General features: G+C 34.8%; 2 protein-coding genes across 2 annotated transcripts; both read left to right on the forward strand.

The window, feature by feature from the left end:
- The first annotated feature begins 700 nt into the window (after nt 1–700).
- LOC131016809 (T-complex protein 1 subunit gamma) lies at nt 701–7,066 on the forward strand. Its single transcript, XM_057945555.1, has 13 exons — nt 701–943; nt 1,525–1,586; nt 2,065–2,137; nt 2,349–2,416; nt 2,548–2,617; nt 3,048–3,116; nt 3,193–3,264; nt 4,055–4,128; nt 4,542–5,204; nt 5,286–5,411; nt 5,930–6,034; nt 6,116–6,190; nt 6,516–7,066. Exons 1-13 carry the CDS (start codon nt 919–921, stop codon nt 6,702–6,704), a joined length of 1,671 nt encoding a protein of 556 aa, XP_057801538.1. The 5' UTR covers nt 701–918; the 3' UTR covers nt 6,705–7,066.
- A 7,892-nt stretch (nt 7,067–14,958) lies between these two features.
- LOC131016815 (Holliday junction resolvase MOC1, chloroplastic) lies at nt 14,959–18,732 on the forward strand. The gene is made up of 6 exons (XM_057945568.1): nt 14,959–15,472; nt 16,207–16,312; nt 16,532–16,584; nt 17,534–17,665; nt 17,885–17,957; nt 18,363–18,732. Exons 1-6 carry the CDS (start codon nt 15,035–15,037, stop codon nt 18,431–18,433), a joined length of 873 nt encoding a protein of 290 aa, XP_057801551.1. The 5' UTR covers nt 14,959–15,034; the 3' UTR covers nt 18,434–18,732.
- The last annotated feature ends 2,058 nt before the right edge of the window (nt 18,733–20,790 follow it).

Here is a 20,790-nt window from a genome sequence, read left to right on the forward strand (position 1 = left end):
ACCATATTTTAAAATTTCGGTTTGGATCGGTTCGGTTATTCGGTTTCGGATTTTTTGCTCACCCCTAAACCTTGAGGGTTTATTTGCTATTTAACCCTAGATTTAAAGACTAAAACCAAAACTAATTGAAATAACATAAAAACTTGGGTACAACCGAGTTGACCCGCACCCAGACTCTGACCCGCATTCTGATCCAAACCAGCATCCTGACCTTAATCGTGTAAATGACACTATTCGGTTATACAAATGACACTGCCTATAATTAACACAATTCGATTATATAAATGACATTGTAACATTTTAAAATATTTTTTTTTTTGAGAACAACATTTTAAAATATTATAATGTCATTTTCAATCTTATAGTGCCATTTAAAATATTATTATAGTGTCATTTACAATCTTATAGTGTCAACTAGAGGAAGTGTCATTTATATTTTTGAATAATATCAATTATAGATAGTGTCATTTATGATGTTATAGTGTCATTTATACGCAGTGTTATTTGTATAAAGAATAGTGTCAATTACAAGTAATATTAGTTGTATAATTAAATAATATCATTTACATGATTTGAGTTAAAATATGGGTTTAAATTAAGATATGGGTAAGGGTCTGAATACGAGTCAATTCAATTATACCGTACACCGAATTGTACCTAAGACCATTCTTGAAATAAAGGAAAAAAAGCGGCAAGCCCTATTTTATTTTTATATCTTGATCGGCGCCGCTTCTTTCACTTCTCCCTTCTTCGCATTTCTTCTTCTTCTTTCTTCACTCTGTATTATTTTTCCTTCTTTTTGTACCCTTGTTCAACATCCAGGGTTTTCCAAGAAGCGCCTTTTGCCTTCATTTGATTCCTCTGCGTCGATCTTCACTCTTCTCTTGCTGATCTTGCAATTTCAAATCGAAAGTCGAGATGCATGCGCCAGTCCTCGTCCTCAGTAACTCTTCTTCCGCGCTTCACCTCTCTCTTCATTTTGATTCTCGCTCTTCTTTTAATTATTATTTCTTATTATTTTTCTGGTGATGTGTTGATTTAAGTAACCATGGCTCCAATTTCCTACGCTTTCGCCCGATTCATACCACATTTTAAAGTTTGCTTGGATTTTGAGTGAGCCTAGGGTTTAGTTGTCCAAGGTGTTCATGACATGTTGTAGTCCGTATTTTCTAGTTTCAGATGCATTGTGTGTTGCACCTTCATGTGCGAGTTTTCGAGTATTTGTTGGGCTGCTTGAATTAGTTTGAATAGGTGCCTTTTTGTGGGTTAGAGAGAAACTATGGAGAGCATTGAATGACTGTGTTAAAGATATGTGATTTCTTTTTGCTGCATGTTTTAAGCAAAAGGCTCGTTCTTACTTGTATGGACTGTTTGATTAAATGTTTTGAATGTATCAAAATTTAGGGCATGCTAGGGATACCACCTTTCCCTTTACTTTGTGGAGATATGTGGCGATTGCTTTCACCTCCTCCTCTCATCTTGCATTCTCTTAATTTGCTAATGTATTTGCATTCTGTTGAGCAGAAGATACGGTGAAGCGTGAATCTGGAAGCAAGGTTCACCATGCTAATATCCAAGCATCCAAGGTATTACTGGTTTTCATCCTCCTTTGGGCTATTAGCTCTCTTTTTTATGTCAAGTAATTCCGTTTGTGTTATTTTGAAAACCTTCACTCACTTCGATCCAAGCATATTCTTGACATTTCTCCTTTTATGTTTAATGATTTCAACTAACAGAAGAACTTGTTGGTGCTCTTGACTAATTTTCTGCACTACTTGCAAGGAAGATGAGAATTTCTTCGGCAAAATAACATCAAAAAATGATGAAGTTACCTAGGATTTCTAAAACCATGTAGGTTTAAGTTTAACCTAGGCTGCTGAAGGAACCATGCGTATTCCTATTGGCTTACAGAACAGTGGATCTTGAAATGACCAATAATATATCTTGCTAATCATGCATTTCTATCAAATTTGTTGTTAAATATTACCTATTGACTTTAAAAGAGCCACATTTGGTTTTTCATTGTTCTCTCTAATTAACTTCTGAGTATGTTGTGCTTGACAGGCTGTTGCCGATATTATTCGTACTACTTTGGGTCCACGGTCAATGTTGAAAATGCTGCTTGATGCGGCTGGAGGTGGTCTCTGTACTCATTTTATTTTTAACTGTGTGTGCCAGTTAACTAGGACGTGGAGAAGAAATATTCTGGATCTATCATTGTGTCTGTGTCCAGTAGCTTATAGAATATAGGATCAGGAAGGAGTTTCATTTCTAAGTTATGGCATTCTAGACATCACTGTCCTCTTATGTCTTCGCACTCTGAAATACTTCTCTTTTGTTTTCATCAGGGATTGTAGTGACAAATGATGGAAATGCTATTCTTCGTGAATTAGATGTGGCACACCCAGCAGCAAAGGCATAGCCTCTTTTTCCTTTGTTTGGAATTAACTTATTTTCTAGAGTGATTCCAATTGATATACACGTTACTGAACTTTTTTTTGTCATGTGATTGCTTTTTGGTGTTTCTGCCACTTTCAACGGTAACAGTCAATGATTGAGCTAAGCCGAACCCAGGATGAGGAGGTAGGAGATGGGACAACATCTGTGATTGTCCTTGGTATGTCCTGAATATACTTGGAATCTAACTTTGGTTATGATATTTCATGCACATCATACATAAAGTCTACGTTATGTAGAAAAAGGTTCTGATGTGAGTGCACTTATATAGTTACATCATACATGTGCATATCGCCATATCCGATGCTGCAGATGACAGCCTAGACTTCTGGTACTTTTTTCTATTTCTATGCTGGTAAAGATTCTACTTAACCGTGTACACACCTCCGTCACAAACCTTTGTTGCATGTGTTTGGGTTGGGTCTCTTATGGTTTAATACAGAGGTCTTCAAATGAATGACTATTAGAACTATTACATTTTTATAGATGCACACATAGACTACTCGCATATACATGCATAAGAACATTTTTAAAACAAAAAATCCTGTGACATTACTTATCTCTTCATCTTTGAATAATCTGTGTTGAAGCTGGAGAAATGCTCCATGTTGCGGAAGCTTTTATTGACAAGAATTATCATCCCACAATCATTTGTCGAGGTAATAATAATTTCTATTAAATCCCTAACACATGTGCAGATTTCTATGCTAACAAGTTTTTTTGATTGGGCTGCAGCTTATAACAAGGCTCTGGAGGATGCTATCACTGTGCTTGACAAAATTGCAATGACTATAGATGTAAAGGACCGTAAGTTCATTCCACTTGTTTTCATTTGCCTGTAATTTTATAACATACGTTTTACCTAAACTGAATTAATGTCAGTTAACTAACAAAAATATGATAATAGTTTTTAATTTCATATAGATTAAAGTAGCCATCTTGTAACTATCTAAATTCATTCCAGTACTTTAGGAATCTATACTTCTTGTTCAGTAGCATAAGTTACCATCTCCGCTTTAGCCTATGGTAGGCGTTCAGAAGTTGTTTCATTCTATCTTTATGTTACTGGATCAAAGTGAGCGAGTGTTCCTAATTATCTATAATTAGAGTAATTGCTTAGGCATAATCTTTCATGTTACAAACGACTTTCCAAACTCATGTTTGAGATCCTCAATTTCTACTTTCACCCATTTATGATCATATCTCTTTGATGATGAAATTTCAATTCTCTTTTCTTTAACAAGTAGTTATTACCTTGTGAATCAACTCAGCTCATTATCATAAAGGCTGCTAAAGTTAATATTGTGCATGCTGATAGCTTTTTATTGTTCTTGTCAGATTTATTCTCATTAGGTGGTGGTCGCTCTTGATTTTATCAGACCTTTTTCTGTTCATCTATTAGATGGAAAACTGTTTCAATCTGTCTTCACGGTGTACGCAATGAAATGCTACACATGAAAGCTAATTAAACTGAAGTAATTGCTCAACTTAGGTTTTAGATGGCTGTTTCAGAGCTTCTGATTTTGTAATGTATAGGGACTTTACTGCATTTCTTTCTTTCATCGAGCTCTAATTCTATTGTTTTACTCATTCACAGGTGCAACAATGTTAGGGCTTGTCAAGAGTTGTATTGGGACAAAATTTACCAGTCAATTTGGGGATTTGATCGCTGTAAGTAATTTAATAATTGATTTTTGTCTGGGGGTAGTAGTTCTATCTTCTCCTTCTCAGCCTTTATCTTGTCATATGCAAAATGTAGATGGATTTTACTAGTGATTTGTTCACTAGGGGGGACTAAGTTAGTAAAACTTATTATGAAATCAGGGTTTGTTTGGTTTGAAGTTCCAGGTTGCATTTTCATTTTTTTACCATTTCTAGTGGGTTTTAGTTCATTGTTTTGTTTTGTTTTTGTTCCAAGTGAGTTTCTGCTTGCAGGAATATTTTGAAAATTTAACATAGATTTGAATATGAAAAAGCATTTGATTGATTGTTTGAGATTTTTATGGATATTTCATTTTATATTATTGTGTTGTGGTTGGAAATTAAAATGGAAATGATAGGGCATTTTTTGATGCGGTTTTCAGGACTTGGCAATTGATGCAACAACCACGGTGGGAGTTGAACTCGGCCAAGGACTGCGTGAGGTGGATATCAAAAAGTACATTAAGGTGGAGAAGGTTCCTGGGGGTCAGTTGGAAGACTCAAAAGTTTTGAAAGGGGTCATGATTAACAAGGATGTTGTGGCTCCTGGTAAAATGAGAAGAAAGATAGTAAATCCGAGAATTATTCTTCTTGATTCCCCCCTTGAGTACAAGAAAGGTGAGAACCAAACCAATGCCGAATTGATGAAGGAAGAAGATTGGAGTGTCTTACTGAAAATGGAAGAGGAATACATTGAGAACCTATGTGCTCAAATACTGAAGTTCAAACCAGATTTGGTAATAACTGAGAAGGGGCTGAGCGATCTTGCTTGCCATTATTTTAGCAAGGCTGGTGTTAGTGCAATCAGAAGACTCAGGAAGACGGATAACAACAGAATTGCCAAGGCTTCTGGGGCAGTAATTGTTAACAGACCTGATGAATTGCAGGAATCTGATGTTGGTACCGGTGCTGGACTTTTTGAGGTTAGGAAAATAGGTGATGAGTTCTTTGCTTTCATTGATGAGTGCAAGGACCCAAAAGCATGCACGATTCTTTTGAGGGGCGCTAGCAAGGACCTGCTGAATGAAGTGGAGAGGAATCTGCAGGTATTTTTGTTGAGTTTAGCATCCCAATACTGGTTACTTGTATAATTAGTGATTCTAAGTTTCTTTGTATGTTCCCTACAGGATGCCATGTCTGTGGCAAGAAACATAATAAAGAATCCAAAACTTGTTCCAGGTGGGGGCGCTACTGAGCTGACTGTATCAGCTATGCTAAAGCAAAAGAGCTCATCTATTGAAGGCATAGAAAAGGTAAGCAATTACTCTGGATATATCTTTTGGTTGCTCACTTGCTCTATAATTAGTCTCGAACATTCATCTTCACCTTCAAGTAGGTATGTAAACCCTACAGAGAATGTTATGTGAACATTAGATGCTATCTTAATGTTCAATCTGGATAGCATTGTTTTCAATTTTGTACTGATTGCAAATTTTTTTTTTGTGATATCTATATAAGGATCATAAATCACGTATCAGCAATCGTAAACAAGACTAGCAAAGGGTATACCAATAGCTGTCTTGGGTTGCCAACATGTTACTCCTTCAAATTTTTGTCTTGATAACTAGCTGATCGATCTTGAATCTTTGAAATGGATAAAGTTGTTAAAATCATTCATCCAAGTAACTCTTTTTTATAATTCATCCTAGATGAGTTTTTCGTGAATCCAACAATAAGTCATGTGTCTAATCAGTTAGGATATTAGGAGACCCACAAGTCATTTTCTTGATGTAGTTTTGACAATATCTCTTTGATGCTTGAATCTGAACAGTGGCCTTATGAAGCTGCTGCAATTGCATTTGAGGCTATTCCAAGAACTTTGGCTCAGAATTGTGGAGTCAATGTGATTCGGACGATGACTGCCTTGCAGGGGAAGGCAAGTTATCCTTATCATGTATGTTCTGGACAAGCTTCAAGTTCTCTGTTCTTATCTATATATTTCTCTCTTTTTTTATAGCATGGAAGTGGTGAGAATGCTTGGATTGGTATAGATGGAAATACTGGTGAAATTACTGACATGAAAGAACGTAAGGTATGTTTTGGTGTACCTCTCTTCCTTTCCCTTCCCTTCCCTTCCCTTCAACAGTACTTGAGTTTCTCCCATCGTTAGGAATTGTTTTGGCAGCTGCAGTAGCTCAATATGTTAATGCGATGAGATTTGCCTCTTGGATCTATAACTTTTAGCTAACTTTCATCTGCAGAGAAATGGCTCTGCGGGTGTTCTTAAAGTTTCCGGTTTTCTAACTCTGTGCTCTCACTAGCAACCGTGTTTACTATATTTTTTACTTTCCTAATTAGATCCTGAACATGTGTCATCACCCTTTTCCGTTTTATTAATTCTCCCACTGGATGTATAGATATGGGATTCATACACTGTGAAGGCTCAAGCTTTTAAGACCGCCATTGAAGCTGCTTGCATGCTTTTGAGAATCGATGATATAGTAAGTGGCATCAAGAAGAAACAAGCCCCTGGAGCTCAGGGTCCATCAAAGCCTACAATCGAGCAAGAAGGTGATGCAGACAATGAGAATATGATTCCAGAGTGAGAGGAAGTGCTGGCCAGATCGCATCATTGATCTGTAAATGAAATTATCTTGTGATTCTCAATCAAGGCTGGTTCTCAGAAGAAAAGAAGACGTTGCCATCTGCTGCTGTTTTGGTTTGATGCAGAATGCCTTGATCAAGTTTTGGGTTGAGTTAGCGACACCTCGATTTATCCCCTAAAATACTTTTGCTCCTTTGCTGACATGACATTAATTTTCTCCACAAGTTAATGTTGGCTTTTTTGTGACGTATGTAATGTACTCTGTTCACGAATTTTGTCCTCGGAACTAAATTTTATAATGTACTGTAATTGTTTTCTAGAGAGCATGACATTAATATGTTAATGCAGATTTCTTTAATTTTTTACAGTTGTTGAAGGTTTTGTAGTACAATCAAATCTTAATTGTTGCAATTGCTAAATTGACAGGAAATCAATGTTGTTCATGTATGTTTCTTTTGCGAATTCTTTCGTCATTTATTTTGGTCAAAGCAACATGTAGTTATCAGGCATTTGAAGTGGTTACGACAGCTACAAAATAACTAGGGATGTCAATTCTGGTATATGATGCCCTCTAAAATTATTGAGGGTTGTGTTAAAGTATTGAGTTTGATAAAAAAAAAAAAAAATCGGCATGCGTATCGGATATCTGATGTCCTCTAAAATCAACGAGGGTCGGGTGAGGGTATTGGGTTTGATAAAAAAAAAAAAGTTGGATACCGGGTACTTGCATATCCAGTTTTTTATTTAATTAGTTATTTTATGTTTTTATTTATAATTTGTTTTGATATTTAATATTTATTTTCAAAATTTGAAGAATTAAATTATCAAAGTAAATTCAATTTATGCGGGTTGCGGGTACCCTCATCTATATAATTTTTATAAGATATCAATTTTAATACCCCCTCTGTCCATGAGACATCTTCTTAAGGGGAGGCGACACAAGTTTTAATAAAGAGTTATACTTACCTTTTTTTTTCATGAAAAAGAGTCTTATTATTTCACTTTTTGAACAATCACATCATACTTTGTCTATTATATTTAACTATAAATTATATTTTTATTCCATTATTTAACTAATAATATACATTTATTCTATTTTTTTGTATTAATATTACTCCTATAAATTATACATTTATTCTACTTACAACAACTTTATTAAAACTCGTATTCACCCTTAAACGAGACTCTTTTCATGGACGAAGAGAATAATAATATTTAATTTGGGTGGATTCTACTTGAAAATCGCACCGTTTTTTCAAACCCGAACCTGAATACAAACTATTCGGTTTTCTAAATTTCAAATCGACTCGCACCATTATATGTATAAAAATCGACAGAAACCACCATTTTCGGTTCGATTTGGTTCGGTTTGAAGGTTCCGATTTGGCTTTGCTCAGCTGTATTGTAAGAGTGATAATTATTGAAATTGTTTTCAAAAATGGATTAATTTTGCTCAGCCGTATTGTAAGAGTAATGATTAGGGAAATTATTTTCAAAAATAAATTAGGAAGATAGTTTGTGGACGAACGAAAATGAAAATAAAAGAAGATGTTTAAGGGATGAAGGGATTAGTTTTTATTTACATAGTCCCTCCGTCCACGAAAGAACTTTCTATCTTTCCTTTTTGGGACGTCCACAAAAAAACTTCCTACCTTTTTTTGGATTATACCCCACCACCTATAATTACTTTTACTTTTCACTTTTTCTCAACTCTCAATATTAATTATATCATCTTTTTCATCACTCCCAATATACTCAACAATTTTTTCTCCACTCTCAATACACTCAATAAACTTTTTCTTAAAACATGTGTCACTCCCCCCTAGGAAGTTCTTTCGTGTACAGAGGGAGTATTTATTAATTATAATAATTATTAATGTGACTATGAAAATGCGATTGTATTCATTCATTTTAGAACTTTATTTTTTTCTAAAGAAAATGAAAAAGTAAAATTTGTATTAATATCAATATAAATTTTAGATGAATACTGTGGCAATACATAGTAACAGCCAATTTGATAAAAGATATGAGTTTTTTTATCCACTTTCATAAAACAATGAGTTTGGTAGCCTCTTTTATGTAGAAAGTCTAAAATACCCTTAAAAAGTGTTGATGTTGACTTGGATGAATATATAATTTTCCTCATTTATTTTCTTGTATTTGGTGGCTGATTTTTTAATAATAAAATTAAAAAAGAGAAATTATTAAAAAAAACCTCCTCATTTATTTCACAAAACAAATCTGAAAATTCATCCTCCTCATTTATGAATGAAATCAAATCTCACCAACAAACATTTAGTTCATTTACTGGGACATTGTACATTTCGCATTCATTTAGTTAGAGTTTTAAACTTCATTTTGATTAAGGTTGCTGAAACATAAATCATTCAAAAACCTTAAACTGAGAAACCCAAAAATTGCATCAGAAACACTCCCAAAAATTTGCTTATTGATTTGTCCACGGTTTGTCAAAGCAAGATAACACTTTAATATGAAGTTGAGGTTCAAGAACACTACCTAAGGTATGAAAATTTTTAAATTTCTATGCGTGTTCTTATGTACACGGTGTACACGCTTTATATGGTTAAACGAAAGAAATAGATCCACTGCACGAGCAAGATATATAATTCTCAAACACCAACAAATGAAAAAAAAAATTCAAGCACCAACAAATACCATTAAAAGTCTAACAAATACTATTGCACGTTTAAATAGTCTTCAACAAATATAAAGTGACATTATAAGTCTGAATAGTCAGTAACAAACACCAACAAACAACCCATCTACCAAGATTCAGATAAGCATAAACCATGATTTAACAACAAATATAAAGTGACATTATAAGTCTGAATAGTCTAACAAATACCATTAAAACCACATAGTCTCCATCTACCAAGATTCAGATAATGAAAAAAGTCATGGGCTAAGGTTATTGCGATAGATCAACAAACTCTTATTATATGCACATTATTCTTCCAATATCCATATTTGATTAGCAATCTTGGGAATAACCGTGCAATAGGCTTCAACTATTGGTGCACGGGGATGATAGTCCGCATCAGTTCCATGCACCATATCCAACATAGCACGAGGCATTTTCCATTTCGTGTAGAGGCATCTGTCTTTCACATTAACCTTGTGAGGATCTTTTGGATGAAGTTTACTGAACTCTTGCACCATTAACTTTGACCCAAACTGTATCTCTGTTCCACCAATGTTTAAATGCTTCTTCCATGCCGAAAAACTTTCATTGTGTACCTCTCTCGCCATAAGATGGTGCAGCGCTGGATTCGCTCTATCGCCTCTCACAAGACTAAGTAGATGGCCAAAACAACCGCCTCTAAATTTCTCGAGAAAACCGAATTGAGATAAACATGTATAAACTTCCATCAATAAGTTCATATGGACGTAGTGGTTTATGCGTCCATGATACTTTTGCATAAATGGACGTAACCATCTATAATGAACATGTAATAAAAACAAATGACATAGAAAACATAATTGGGGTTTGAAAAAATAAACGTAATTTAGATTTTACTCATTCTACAACAAAGGTATCACCGTTTTAGCGAAAAAGAGTTAGTTAATTGACATAGATAATTAACTAAGTAAATTACTAACATACACATAATCGTGTATACAGTGCATACGAACCATGCATACCATCCGTTCGTAGATGAACCTAGCCAACCGTGCATACATATACGGTGCATAGATGATAGATCTACAGTATACACTGTGCGGATATCTAGTAGGGCCAAATATGTTTAAACTTTCAACTTTAAAAAAGTACCATCTACTTTTAGTTTTGATTTTCAAAATAACACTCTTTATTTAAGTGGGACCCATAAGGTTGTATTTGTCGTTTTACATAATAGTGGCTATTAAACTCATATTTTTATGAAAGTGGACAAAAAAACTCATATAAGTTATGAAAATGGATATATGTGAAACCCAACTATGAATAATTAGTTACATATCTAAAGGATTGAGTTTTATTATATGGTTTAAATTTATTTAATTTCTAGTTATGTTTGTCTATGAATGATTTATTTATTTATATAAACATATTTGGTATTGTTTTTTTATGTAAATTTAATTTGAGATTGACATTTATATATATTAAAATGAAATATGATTTAATTTTTTTTTAAAATTTTAAATTTTTCGGTGACATGTTAAATTTTGATATATAGTCAAAATAATGATGTGACATAATAATTATTTTGATGTTAGTTACATATAAAATACTAGATTTTATACTATTTATGATGGAATAAAATAGAGCGAACATCATAAAATCTGTATTTGTTTATGCAACAATTAATTTATATAAAAAAATCTCAATTGTACTAATGTTATCATAATTCTACCTTTTATCTATATAATTTAATTATTTGTACACGATATTCATTAAATTTAATATTATACTCCCTCCGTCCCAGCTGAAATGTCCTGCTTTCCTTTTTGGGTTGTCCCACTTGAAATGTCCTGTTTCCTTTTTGGGAAAAAATAAGGGATAATAAGTGTTTAATTAACTTACTAATTTAGTCTTAATTAAACCCTAATCTCTTAAGCCCAATTTGTTTCAACCCAAAGGAGGAAATGATTTTCACTCTCTCCCTACCCTAAATCGGCGGCACCTCTTCTCTCTCACCGCGCCGCCCCATTTTCTCCCACCGCGCCGCCCTGCCCCGTCTTCTCTCACTGCGCTGCCCCGTCATCTCTCACCGGCGCGACACCTTGTCTCTCTCACCGCGCTGCACAGTCTTCTCAAACCGTCGATCCGTGCTGCACCGTCTTCTCAAATCGTCGACCTGCGCCGCCATCTGTTCATCATCATGCACGAAGGTTCTCTGAACCCTAACCCATCTGATTTAGTCAGATCGCCGGAGGTTCCCAAACACCTCGTCAGATCGCCCTCTGCTCACCATCACGCACGAAAATCCTCTGCTAAGATGATGAGGAAACGTCTGAAGCTGTTGTTTGAAGATCCGATTCCGGTCGTCAAAGCTGTGGAATCAGAATATCCGCTGGAGGCGCCGACCCGTGTAATCCAAGGAGAGTCCATGCTAAGGATTTTGGTCCCTGCATTCTTCGAAATCCCTAACTGCTATGGTGGTTGTAATAAGATTCCCAATCCATCTACTGAAATTTCAATTGAGCCCTCCATTTGTGAAGACGGTACAATGAGTTCGTTAGAAGAGCTTCCATCTCTGCCATCTATGCCATTTTCAGACTATAATCCGAGTAATTTCCCAGTAAGCACAGAGGATGTGTATGAAGATGTACGAGCATTCATGGCACGGAAGGAGGAGTTGCTGAAATCGGTGATTTCTAAACCATATTCTTGTTGTTACATTTTGTTATTGTTTGTGAATATCTTTTCTGGGGTGCAATTCTAGCAATTGATTGTGGGAGGAAATAATGGTGGCTGAAATGATGATTATTTGCTCATGCTTGTTTTCGTGATATGCATCAGTGATTCGATTAGGTATGAGATGCATTTGTCGTGTGTATGTTGAGTATGATGGCTGATTGAATGTGGTTACAACCATAAATGCATTCAAAAAATAGTGAGTTTACAACCATAAATGCATTCAAAAATAGTGAGTTTACAACCATAAATGCATTAAAAAATAGTGAAGGCTACACCTTAAATGTACACAGCCCCTGTGTCATAGATATAAACATAGCAAAATGTGCACACAACCCCTAAACATCTAGTGATAATGACTGTTCAGAATAAAAAAAGATAGCAAAATATGCACACAACCCCTTCTAATTCAGCCTAGACAATCCCTAGGTCATGCATTAGCTTTTCCATTCCCTCCGTGTATCCAGCTGCATTCAAATACATTATGCAGTCCCTTACTAAATCTTCCGAAACTTCTAAATCTATGGGAAGCCTTCCTTCTCGGATTAGGGTACCTTTCTTCATATGGGGAATCTTATAGCAATTTTGACCCCTAACTTTCATGATCTCCACCATACAACCTTGCAAACTTAGGAAGACATTGTTCAAGGTTGTTGGTGATAGCTCTTCAAAAGATTTTATCACTGCATTCACCAATCCATCCACTGAGTATGCTGCTGTTTCTATTTGAAGTGATTGAATTGCTCGAAACCAGCCTAAATCGTTCACATTAGTGTCGGGAGAGTTCGGTGGTTGTTGTGCTAATCTGATGTTAATGCCATCTGATTTGTGCAGCTGCTCTGAAATCAATGTCATCGTCTTTGATATGCAGTTTTGCATTGTCTTGTTGAATGATGATGTTTTTACTTGCACAGGCTGGCCATTTGGCCTTGATGGTTGGAATCATCTGTCATAACATAGAAAGGAATATAAACTGAAATGCTAGATATCTGTCATTTAATCTTATGCTACATAAGAAATGCTAGATACAGTGCAATGACACACTAAATCTTATGCTAGATAAACTGAAATGCTACATAATCTGGCAGAAAATGAAATGACACATTAAATCTTACAGATACATTATCTAACAGAAACTGAAATGATACATAATCTGGCCGAAAATGAAATGATACATTAAATCTTACAGATACAGTGCATAAACATTGATGTAAATGCTACCGCATTGATAAAGAAACTCTTCATAACTTGTTTGTTGATTGATTCTATTGGTTTTGTTTCTAGTGTCCCTACTGGTCAGTTTTTGCTTGATCATTTTGCGGGTACTTGATGTGTGAATGGGAAAATGCCAATCTTCCCATCAAAGATTAGAGTTCCATCACTTACATACATAGGTCGACATACGGCACACATAAACATGACCTTATCTATAAATTTTTTGTTCTTGCATGTTCGGTGTGGATCTGCCTCCCCTGGAGTCATATAAAACCTGTGCGATCCTTTGGTTATATAAAACCATTTCTCATCTATGTGAATCGTGTTATGCATGCTCCTAAATTTGATAGAATTGACAAGTCTATTCACTTCTAGTGCCTCTAGAGAAAACCTTAACCTTAACAATTTGTTAGGAGCTGTTAGGTCAGGCTTAATTGCGCTGGTATGAGCCCTAATCAGCCCTTGTTTCACCCATCTTCCCACTGTGCTTTTGCTACAATTGATGCCCCTTGCTAATCTTCTAATGGTACCTCTCTTGAATAGCTCCAAACTTGAGATTAATGCCACATCACAGTGAACTGTTTTGTTTTTTTTTTCACACTCAACTTACCACTTTGTAAGTGTATGACTTGACCTTCATTTTGTTGCTTCTTTGCCGCAGCCCAAAGTCGACCAATTGTTCTTGTCGACGCTCCAAAGCGAGTCGCAACTGCCGTGATCTTCCCTCTCAACGGTTTACCATCAATGCTATTTTGAAGAAGAAATTGCACTACTTGATTTCTTTCACTAGTTGATAGATTTTTTTGCCTGTCATTGAACTTGATTTTCGATTTTGGAATGTGTTGGTTGTAAGGAATGTGTTGGTTGTAATATTGGCTGTATTTATTGTTTTGCTGAACCGCCAAATTTTATTGTGAAATGGAATGATTGCCAAAATATTTGAAGTTAATGCCGCCATTTGCTTAATTCATTCCACGGCCAAAATTTTAACTTTATGTTTCTTGTTAAATGCTTTAAATAAATGTTGCCTTTTGTTTAATTAATTTCTGGCCGAAAATTTAATGTTATGTTTAAAGTGATTCCACCACCAAATTTTAACTTTAAATAATGAAATGCTTTATTGTTGGACCCATTCAATTTTTAATTTTACACGACACCACTTAATACTCTAATTAACTTGCTCCTAAATAACCGTGTCGAAAAGAAACATGACATTTAAGCTAGAACGGATGGAGTACTTGATAATACTATTATTATACAATACTTTAATAAAATAATAATTAAATAAACAAAAATTATTTGTTATTATCAATGATCAAACTCGTACCATTATGTACTCCATTCGTCCATGAAATGTTGTCCTAAGGGAGATAGACACGAGTTTAAAAAAAAAACGTGTTGTTTATTTATTGAGTGAAGAATAGGGCAACAAATGAAAAAAAATGGAAAAAATTAATTAAGTTAGTGAGTGGAGAATGTGGCTCACCACATGTTAGTAAGTGGATCAAGAGATCTACATATCATTAGTACTAAAAATAGATTAGAATAATTTTTTACGGACGGACCAAAATGACAAATTAGAACAATATTTTGTGGATAGGGGGAGTAATTTTTTTTTTTTAAATATAAAATATATTTTTATCCTAGTTTTAAATAGAAATTTGAGTTGGAGTATGAGACATACCTAACTGTAAAAAAAGGTGATACAGTAGCTCTCTTCTCAATCTTGCTCAATTTTCATGGAAGCAGCTGCACTCCCATTCCCTCCAAAACCCCAATTTTTTATGTCCCCATCCATCGCCTTCAGACCTGCTCCACCACTCCTCCTCCGCTACACTCCCGCCGCGTTCAGGCTCTTCGCCACCTCCCCCTCCCCCTCCGCCTCCGCCACCACCCATGAGCCGGAAACACTAACAATTCCGGAGACCTCAACTTCAAAAAAGTCGAGGTCTAATGCCAGGACAGGGAGCAGTGCCAGGGGTAAAAAGGTGGTTATAGATGCCCAACAGCTTAAACTGAACTGGTTGGAATCCCTCTCTTGCCCTAGGTCCGAAAATGATGAAATTCGGGCTCCCGACGACTCCGGCCCTGGCAATGCGGACTCGAGGTGGGTTATCGGAGTCGACCCGGATCTCTGCGGAGCGTTAGCCGTGTTGAAGCCTGACAATTCCGCCCAGGTGTTTTATATGTTGTCTGTTTTTTTAAGTGCTCCATGCTGAAGATGTACACCATGCTTTGAATGTTGTACCATTGTTGTTGGTGCATGAATATGTCTCGTGTGACTTCCTTTTGTACATGAGAAGTGTTCTGTTCACTTCGGATGCAGGGTGTTTTACTGTGTCAAGCTTTAGTTTTGAGATGTACATTCATAAAGGGTGTTTAGCTAGTTGTGACTTGTATGGTGACCCATCACCTCGGATATATGTAGTTTGGATACTGCCCATTGGTAGATGATGTTGGAATTTATATATATCTCTGCTGCTCTGCATAAGCTCAATTCTTGTTATCGATACCAAAATGTGGTTGATAAATGCAGGATTGTGATGGAAAAGTTCCACTCTTTATTTCATTGGTGGGGCTTGAGTGCTGCATATCAAGACTGCTTTACTAATCCCTGAGTTCGGACCTATGTGACTACTGCCAACATTTTGGATGTTGCGTTTGTGATGGTTTACATATCCAGTACTAATATCCTCTTATGCATTATAAGTCATTGTTGATGAAGAGTAGACACTGTTTCAGACATTTGAGAATATTTGTTTCCTGAGTCGTCTCATGCATTCTACATCATTACTTCAAGTCAAAGAGATGTTTTGTTTTATTGTTATTTTGAGATCTTTCGCCATTAATGCATATTGGTTTTCATTTTTGTGCATTTCATGCCTATTAATTCTGCCCGTCTATCTTGTAGGTGTATGATTCTCCTCACTTGAAAGCATTGGTTGGCAAGAGAGTCCGGAGACGTCTAGATCTAAAGTCTATGATTCAATTGCTTCAAAAAGTGGATGCTCCAACTGGCATGTTTATACTGCATAAGTGCTTTATGAGCTTGTCCATTTTATTGGTGTGGTTAAAACAAATAAACATTAAGCGCATGTTCTTGGCTAGAAAGTCACTTACTTAAAATGAATATGGTGCATGCTCTGATAAGTTACCTAGCTTCTCTTTTTTTTTTTTTTTTTATCTTAAATTATGACCTATTTTGATCCCTATTTCTGTTTTCTCTTTCACTCCAGGAACCACTGCGTACATAGAGCAATCAAGTCCATGTCCCCAAGACGGTAAGCAGGTTAGATTCTTTCTATAAGAGGCTGTGTTTTTCCTGAAAGAAAGTGTGTACTTTTCTCAGTATAGGGTTTATCTTTTGAATATTGCTGTTCGTATGGCTTTTCTTCTGTACATGCCGATCAACATTGGTGAATTTCATGATTTGTGTTTTTATCAAAAAAAAATTCCCACAATTTTGTTCACTAGTTGCTGATATGGTGATAGCTCCATATAACTTGTCCTTTCTTGAATTTGAGAGGGCTGGTTGTAATGGCAATTGGGTAATTCTATCACAAGTTTATGGGTAATGCAATAGTGATGTCATTACCTGTCTATTCTCTCTCCTCATGTATCCTATGACTGATATTTACCTAATTAATATTGTTATTCATCAATATATACTGCCTTATTCTACACTATATACTGCTTTATACATTGTACTCGTGATTTCACGAAAAATAGCAATCTCACTGGAGTACATCCCTATATATATATGTGTGCGCGCGCGCGCGTGTTTGGTACGGTTAGGCTACAAACCCTTTAAAATATAAACAACGAACTATAAACACATGATGAATTCTCTGTGAAAAAAGATGAATTTGCTTTGAAAAAAGACGAATTCAAAAAAATTGAATTTTCGTCACCCATGAGATTCAAACCCGGGATCATAAATTCATTTAGCAAAGTGGTGAATTCACTGTAGATCTTCATGACCTAAGTGCTGAAAATGGTTCCTATTTAATATTTAAAAAAGGGTTTTTATTTATCCAATTATATGTGTGTGCCTAAAATAGACATTTTCTTCCCCAGATGCAGTGCTGCCTATTTATAATATTTATGTAGTACAGATCTCTTTTTTCTGATTGCCTCTTTTTTATTTATTAGTATTTTATATTTCCTGACATCAACTTAAATTAGATTTGTTGCTTTTGGCATCGGTTTCTAAAGCATATCTTCTTTTATGACTTAAGGGATGGTGGAGTGGCGGTTTTGGGTATGGACTATGGCTAGGAGTCTTGGTAGCCTCCGGATATTCTGTTGTTCCAGTTCCATCGTTATTGTGGAAGAATAGTTTTAAACTTGCAGGAAGTCACTCTAGCAAGGTGCATTTGATCTTTGTGGAATTCATGATCCATATTCCTATGACTAGATAACAACTTTCAATTTGTCACATTTTGCATTGTAAATTTAACATGTTTGCATGTGATGATGTTCTAAGCATTTGACCTTTCACTCAAAATTCTAAAAAGTTGGCCTAGAACTCCACAATATTCAGAAATAAAAGAAATTAAAATTTTATCATCTATTATTCTTTGCAATAGGACAACAGCAGAGAGCTTGCCACCACTCTATTTCCGGCCCTGAGTCCCCTCTTGAAAAGGAAGAAGGATCATGGTTAGTGTACAAATGAAATTCGTCCTATCTGCTCTTAGAGTCGGATATATATTTTTTTCTTATCAGTAATTAATTGTAGAGTTGAGTGATGCTATACTTCTATGGGTTTATGCTGGCACTTGATCTGTCTTAGAGTTGTGATTTTGGCGAAATTTGTGATAAAAGTGATGTTAATTGAATATGAAGAAGCTACGAGACGCATTCAAAATCAATGGTGTCTGGCTAGTTATGTGGTTACCTGATTATCGACCTAATTTCAAGGACTAGACTTAGCTATATATATATATATATATCCCTAGTTATATACATTCTAAGCTAATTAGACCCTTGAACTACTATATTAAGTGAAACTTTATTATTACAATTGTTCTGTAATTGTATGCTCTTAATTTGTCGATCTTGCAGGCCGTGCAGAAGCTTTGCTAATTGCTGCACATGGTAAAGGGCTGAAAGTGGATATTGGGTCCGACTCTTGATGCATATTGGAAGATCCGGTGCCTTAGAATCATCTCCTTGGGCATTTTTCATGGCTGCTGATTTGTTAGTTTATATATTTGGAGTAGCTTGGTAGGTAGTATGATCATATGGAGATCATTGGGAAATAGATTGATAATTGTTTAGAGAGAATGTAGTGGAAAAGGGAAGATTGATAATTGTTTAGAGAGAATGTAGTGGAAAAGGGATGTGCAAGACAGTATTATTGCAAGAAACTAGGCATCCCGTGTAGAGATACATACATTACCCATGTATACAATGGATGTTATGTTTTTCTGTTTTTGTTTTTCCATTGTTGAGGTAAATATCTTTGACTGGAATTAGGTGTTTCCCTGCATTTCGTGTGATTTGTAACATTAGTTGACCTTCTAAAGGAACAAAAGTTGGTACTATTCCAATGCTATTAAATTAAATGTTGGTTGTTGAAGTGGATGCCTACCAAATTTGTAATTGATGTGATGAGTTCCATTTAGAGTGGAACTATTGAATTTTGTTTTTCATTTAATTTGAGATTTTATAAAATGGATTCTGGCGATTTGAAACTTGAAAGATCTAAACGGCCACGTCAACTTTTGTCTGAAATCGATAATTCTTATATTTCAAGCCTTGAATATAAGTAGAATCCACCCTTCAATCTCAAATCGATGGTTAACCTATTTTTCAGGTTTTGAATTGTTAAAAGTCATTTTTTTTCTATTTTCTTTTTCTATAATTACCTACATCTCTCGAAGATTAATTTGCCATTATACGTAGAAAAAGTAGTTTAAAGCTCAAAATGATTGACAGAATTAAAGTGTGTGTGTGTGTGTGTGTGTTAAGGTGGTGGGAAAACTGTTATTGCGTCACTGAGATAGTTTATTCTTATTATTCATCACAAAAATTCGTTATTCTCCTAATCTCCTCGTTTTAAAAAACACTAGATAATCAACGTATATTCTACTTAATTGTTGTCGGAGATGTCGTAGCCATTTCAGCTTCCCCGACGCTAGCAATCATCCAATTTCTCCCTCGATTCGACGATGCCAAGGCGACACCGTCGTCGGCGAGAAGAGGCGGTTGCAGCAACAGGCGGTTTGCTGAAGTTTTTGCTTATTTACTGTTAATGTTATTAAATTCACAACAACTTGATAAATTTATAACTAAATCACTAATGTTGGTCGTGAATTTGAGTTTTAAAACTCGAGTTCACAACTAGTTGTATTTGTTGTTAATTCGAGTTTTAAAGCTAAAATTCACAACTCCAATATATATAGATTGATTGCAATCCTTGCAAAAATCATCAGTGTGTTGGTAATTTCAATAAAGTAAAAGTAAGTCGAAAAAATATTTTTTGTTTGAATTAAGAGTTTGTGATGTTTGTATTATTAATGTTCTTATTTACAATTAATTTTAAAATAGCAATGAATTCACAGCTAGTTGTGACTTTGAATTTTAAAACTATAATTCACAACACAAATAGATTGGACGTGAACTTAAATTTTAAAGCTATAATTCACAATTAGGAATAATTTGATTGTGATTTCGAGTTTTAAAATTATAATTGACAACTCAAACTAGTTTTAACTGTGAATTCGAATTTTAAAGCTATAAGTCCCAATTCAGAATAGTCTTAATTGTGAATTCAAGTTCTAACTCGAAGTCACAACTCGAAATAGTCTTAGTTGTGAATTCGAGGTTTAGAGCTAGAATTCACAACTAAAGTATTGATTGTGAATTGGAGTTCAAAAACTAAAATTCACAATTAAAAAATTAGTGGTTAAAAAAATTATCTTAAGAATAAAATGGTAAGTGTAATTAAATTTTTTATTTTAATGAATAATTTCTAACTTTACTATTTTAGTTTATATGTTTTTTAAGTACTCATATTTTTTTTTTCTTATAGATGACACTATCATGTCACCTATGAACATATTAATGTCAGCAATATTTTCATCATTTCATGATTGAGGATATCTCCCAAATATTCGCAGAAGAGAATTTGTATTGATCTTTTGATATTTAAGGATATAAATGATTATCGCATTAATTTTATATTTCTTTTGTCCCATCTTTAGGTTGTGTTCAATTTGATTGATAAATTTATAATAGAAAAATGAGAGGTAACAAAAATTTAGGCTTTTAAATGTGTATTTTTTTTTCCTCATTTTCTACAAAAGAGAATTTCACCAATTTTTGTTCATTCTTTTCATTTTAACGAGGAATAATATTATCCCTCAATTTTTTGTATGAAAATATTATCCCTCCTTTAAGTGAAAAAAAATGAATGAAAATTGGTGAAATTCTTTTTTGTAGAAAATAAGGGAAAAGAAAGGAGTCATTTAAACGCATAAATTTTTGT

Source organism: Salvia miltiorrhiza, chromosome 1 (genome assembly GCF_028751815.1).
Source record: "Salvia miltiorrhiza cultivar Shanhuang (shh) chromosome 1, IMPLAD_Smil_shh, whole genome shotgun sequence".
NCBI lineage: Eukaryota > Viridiplantae > Streptophyta > Magnoliopsida > Lamiales > Lamiaceae > Salvia > Salvia miltiorrhiza.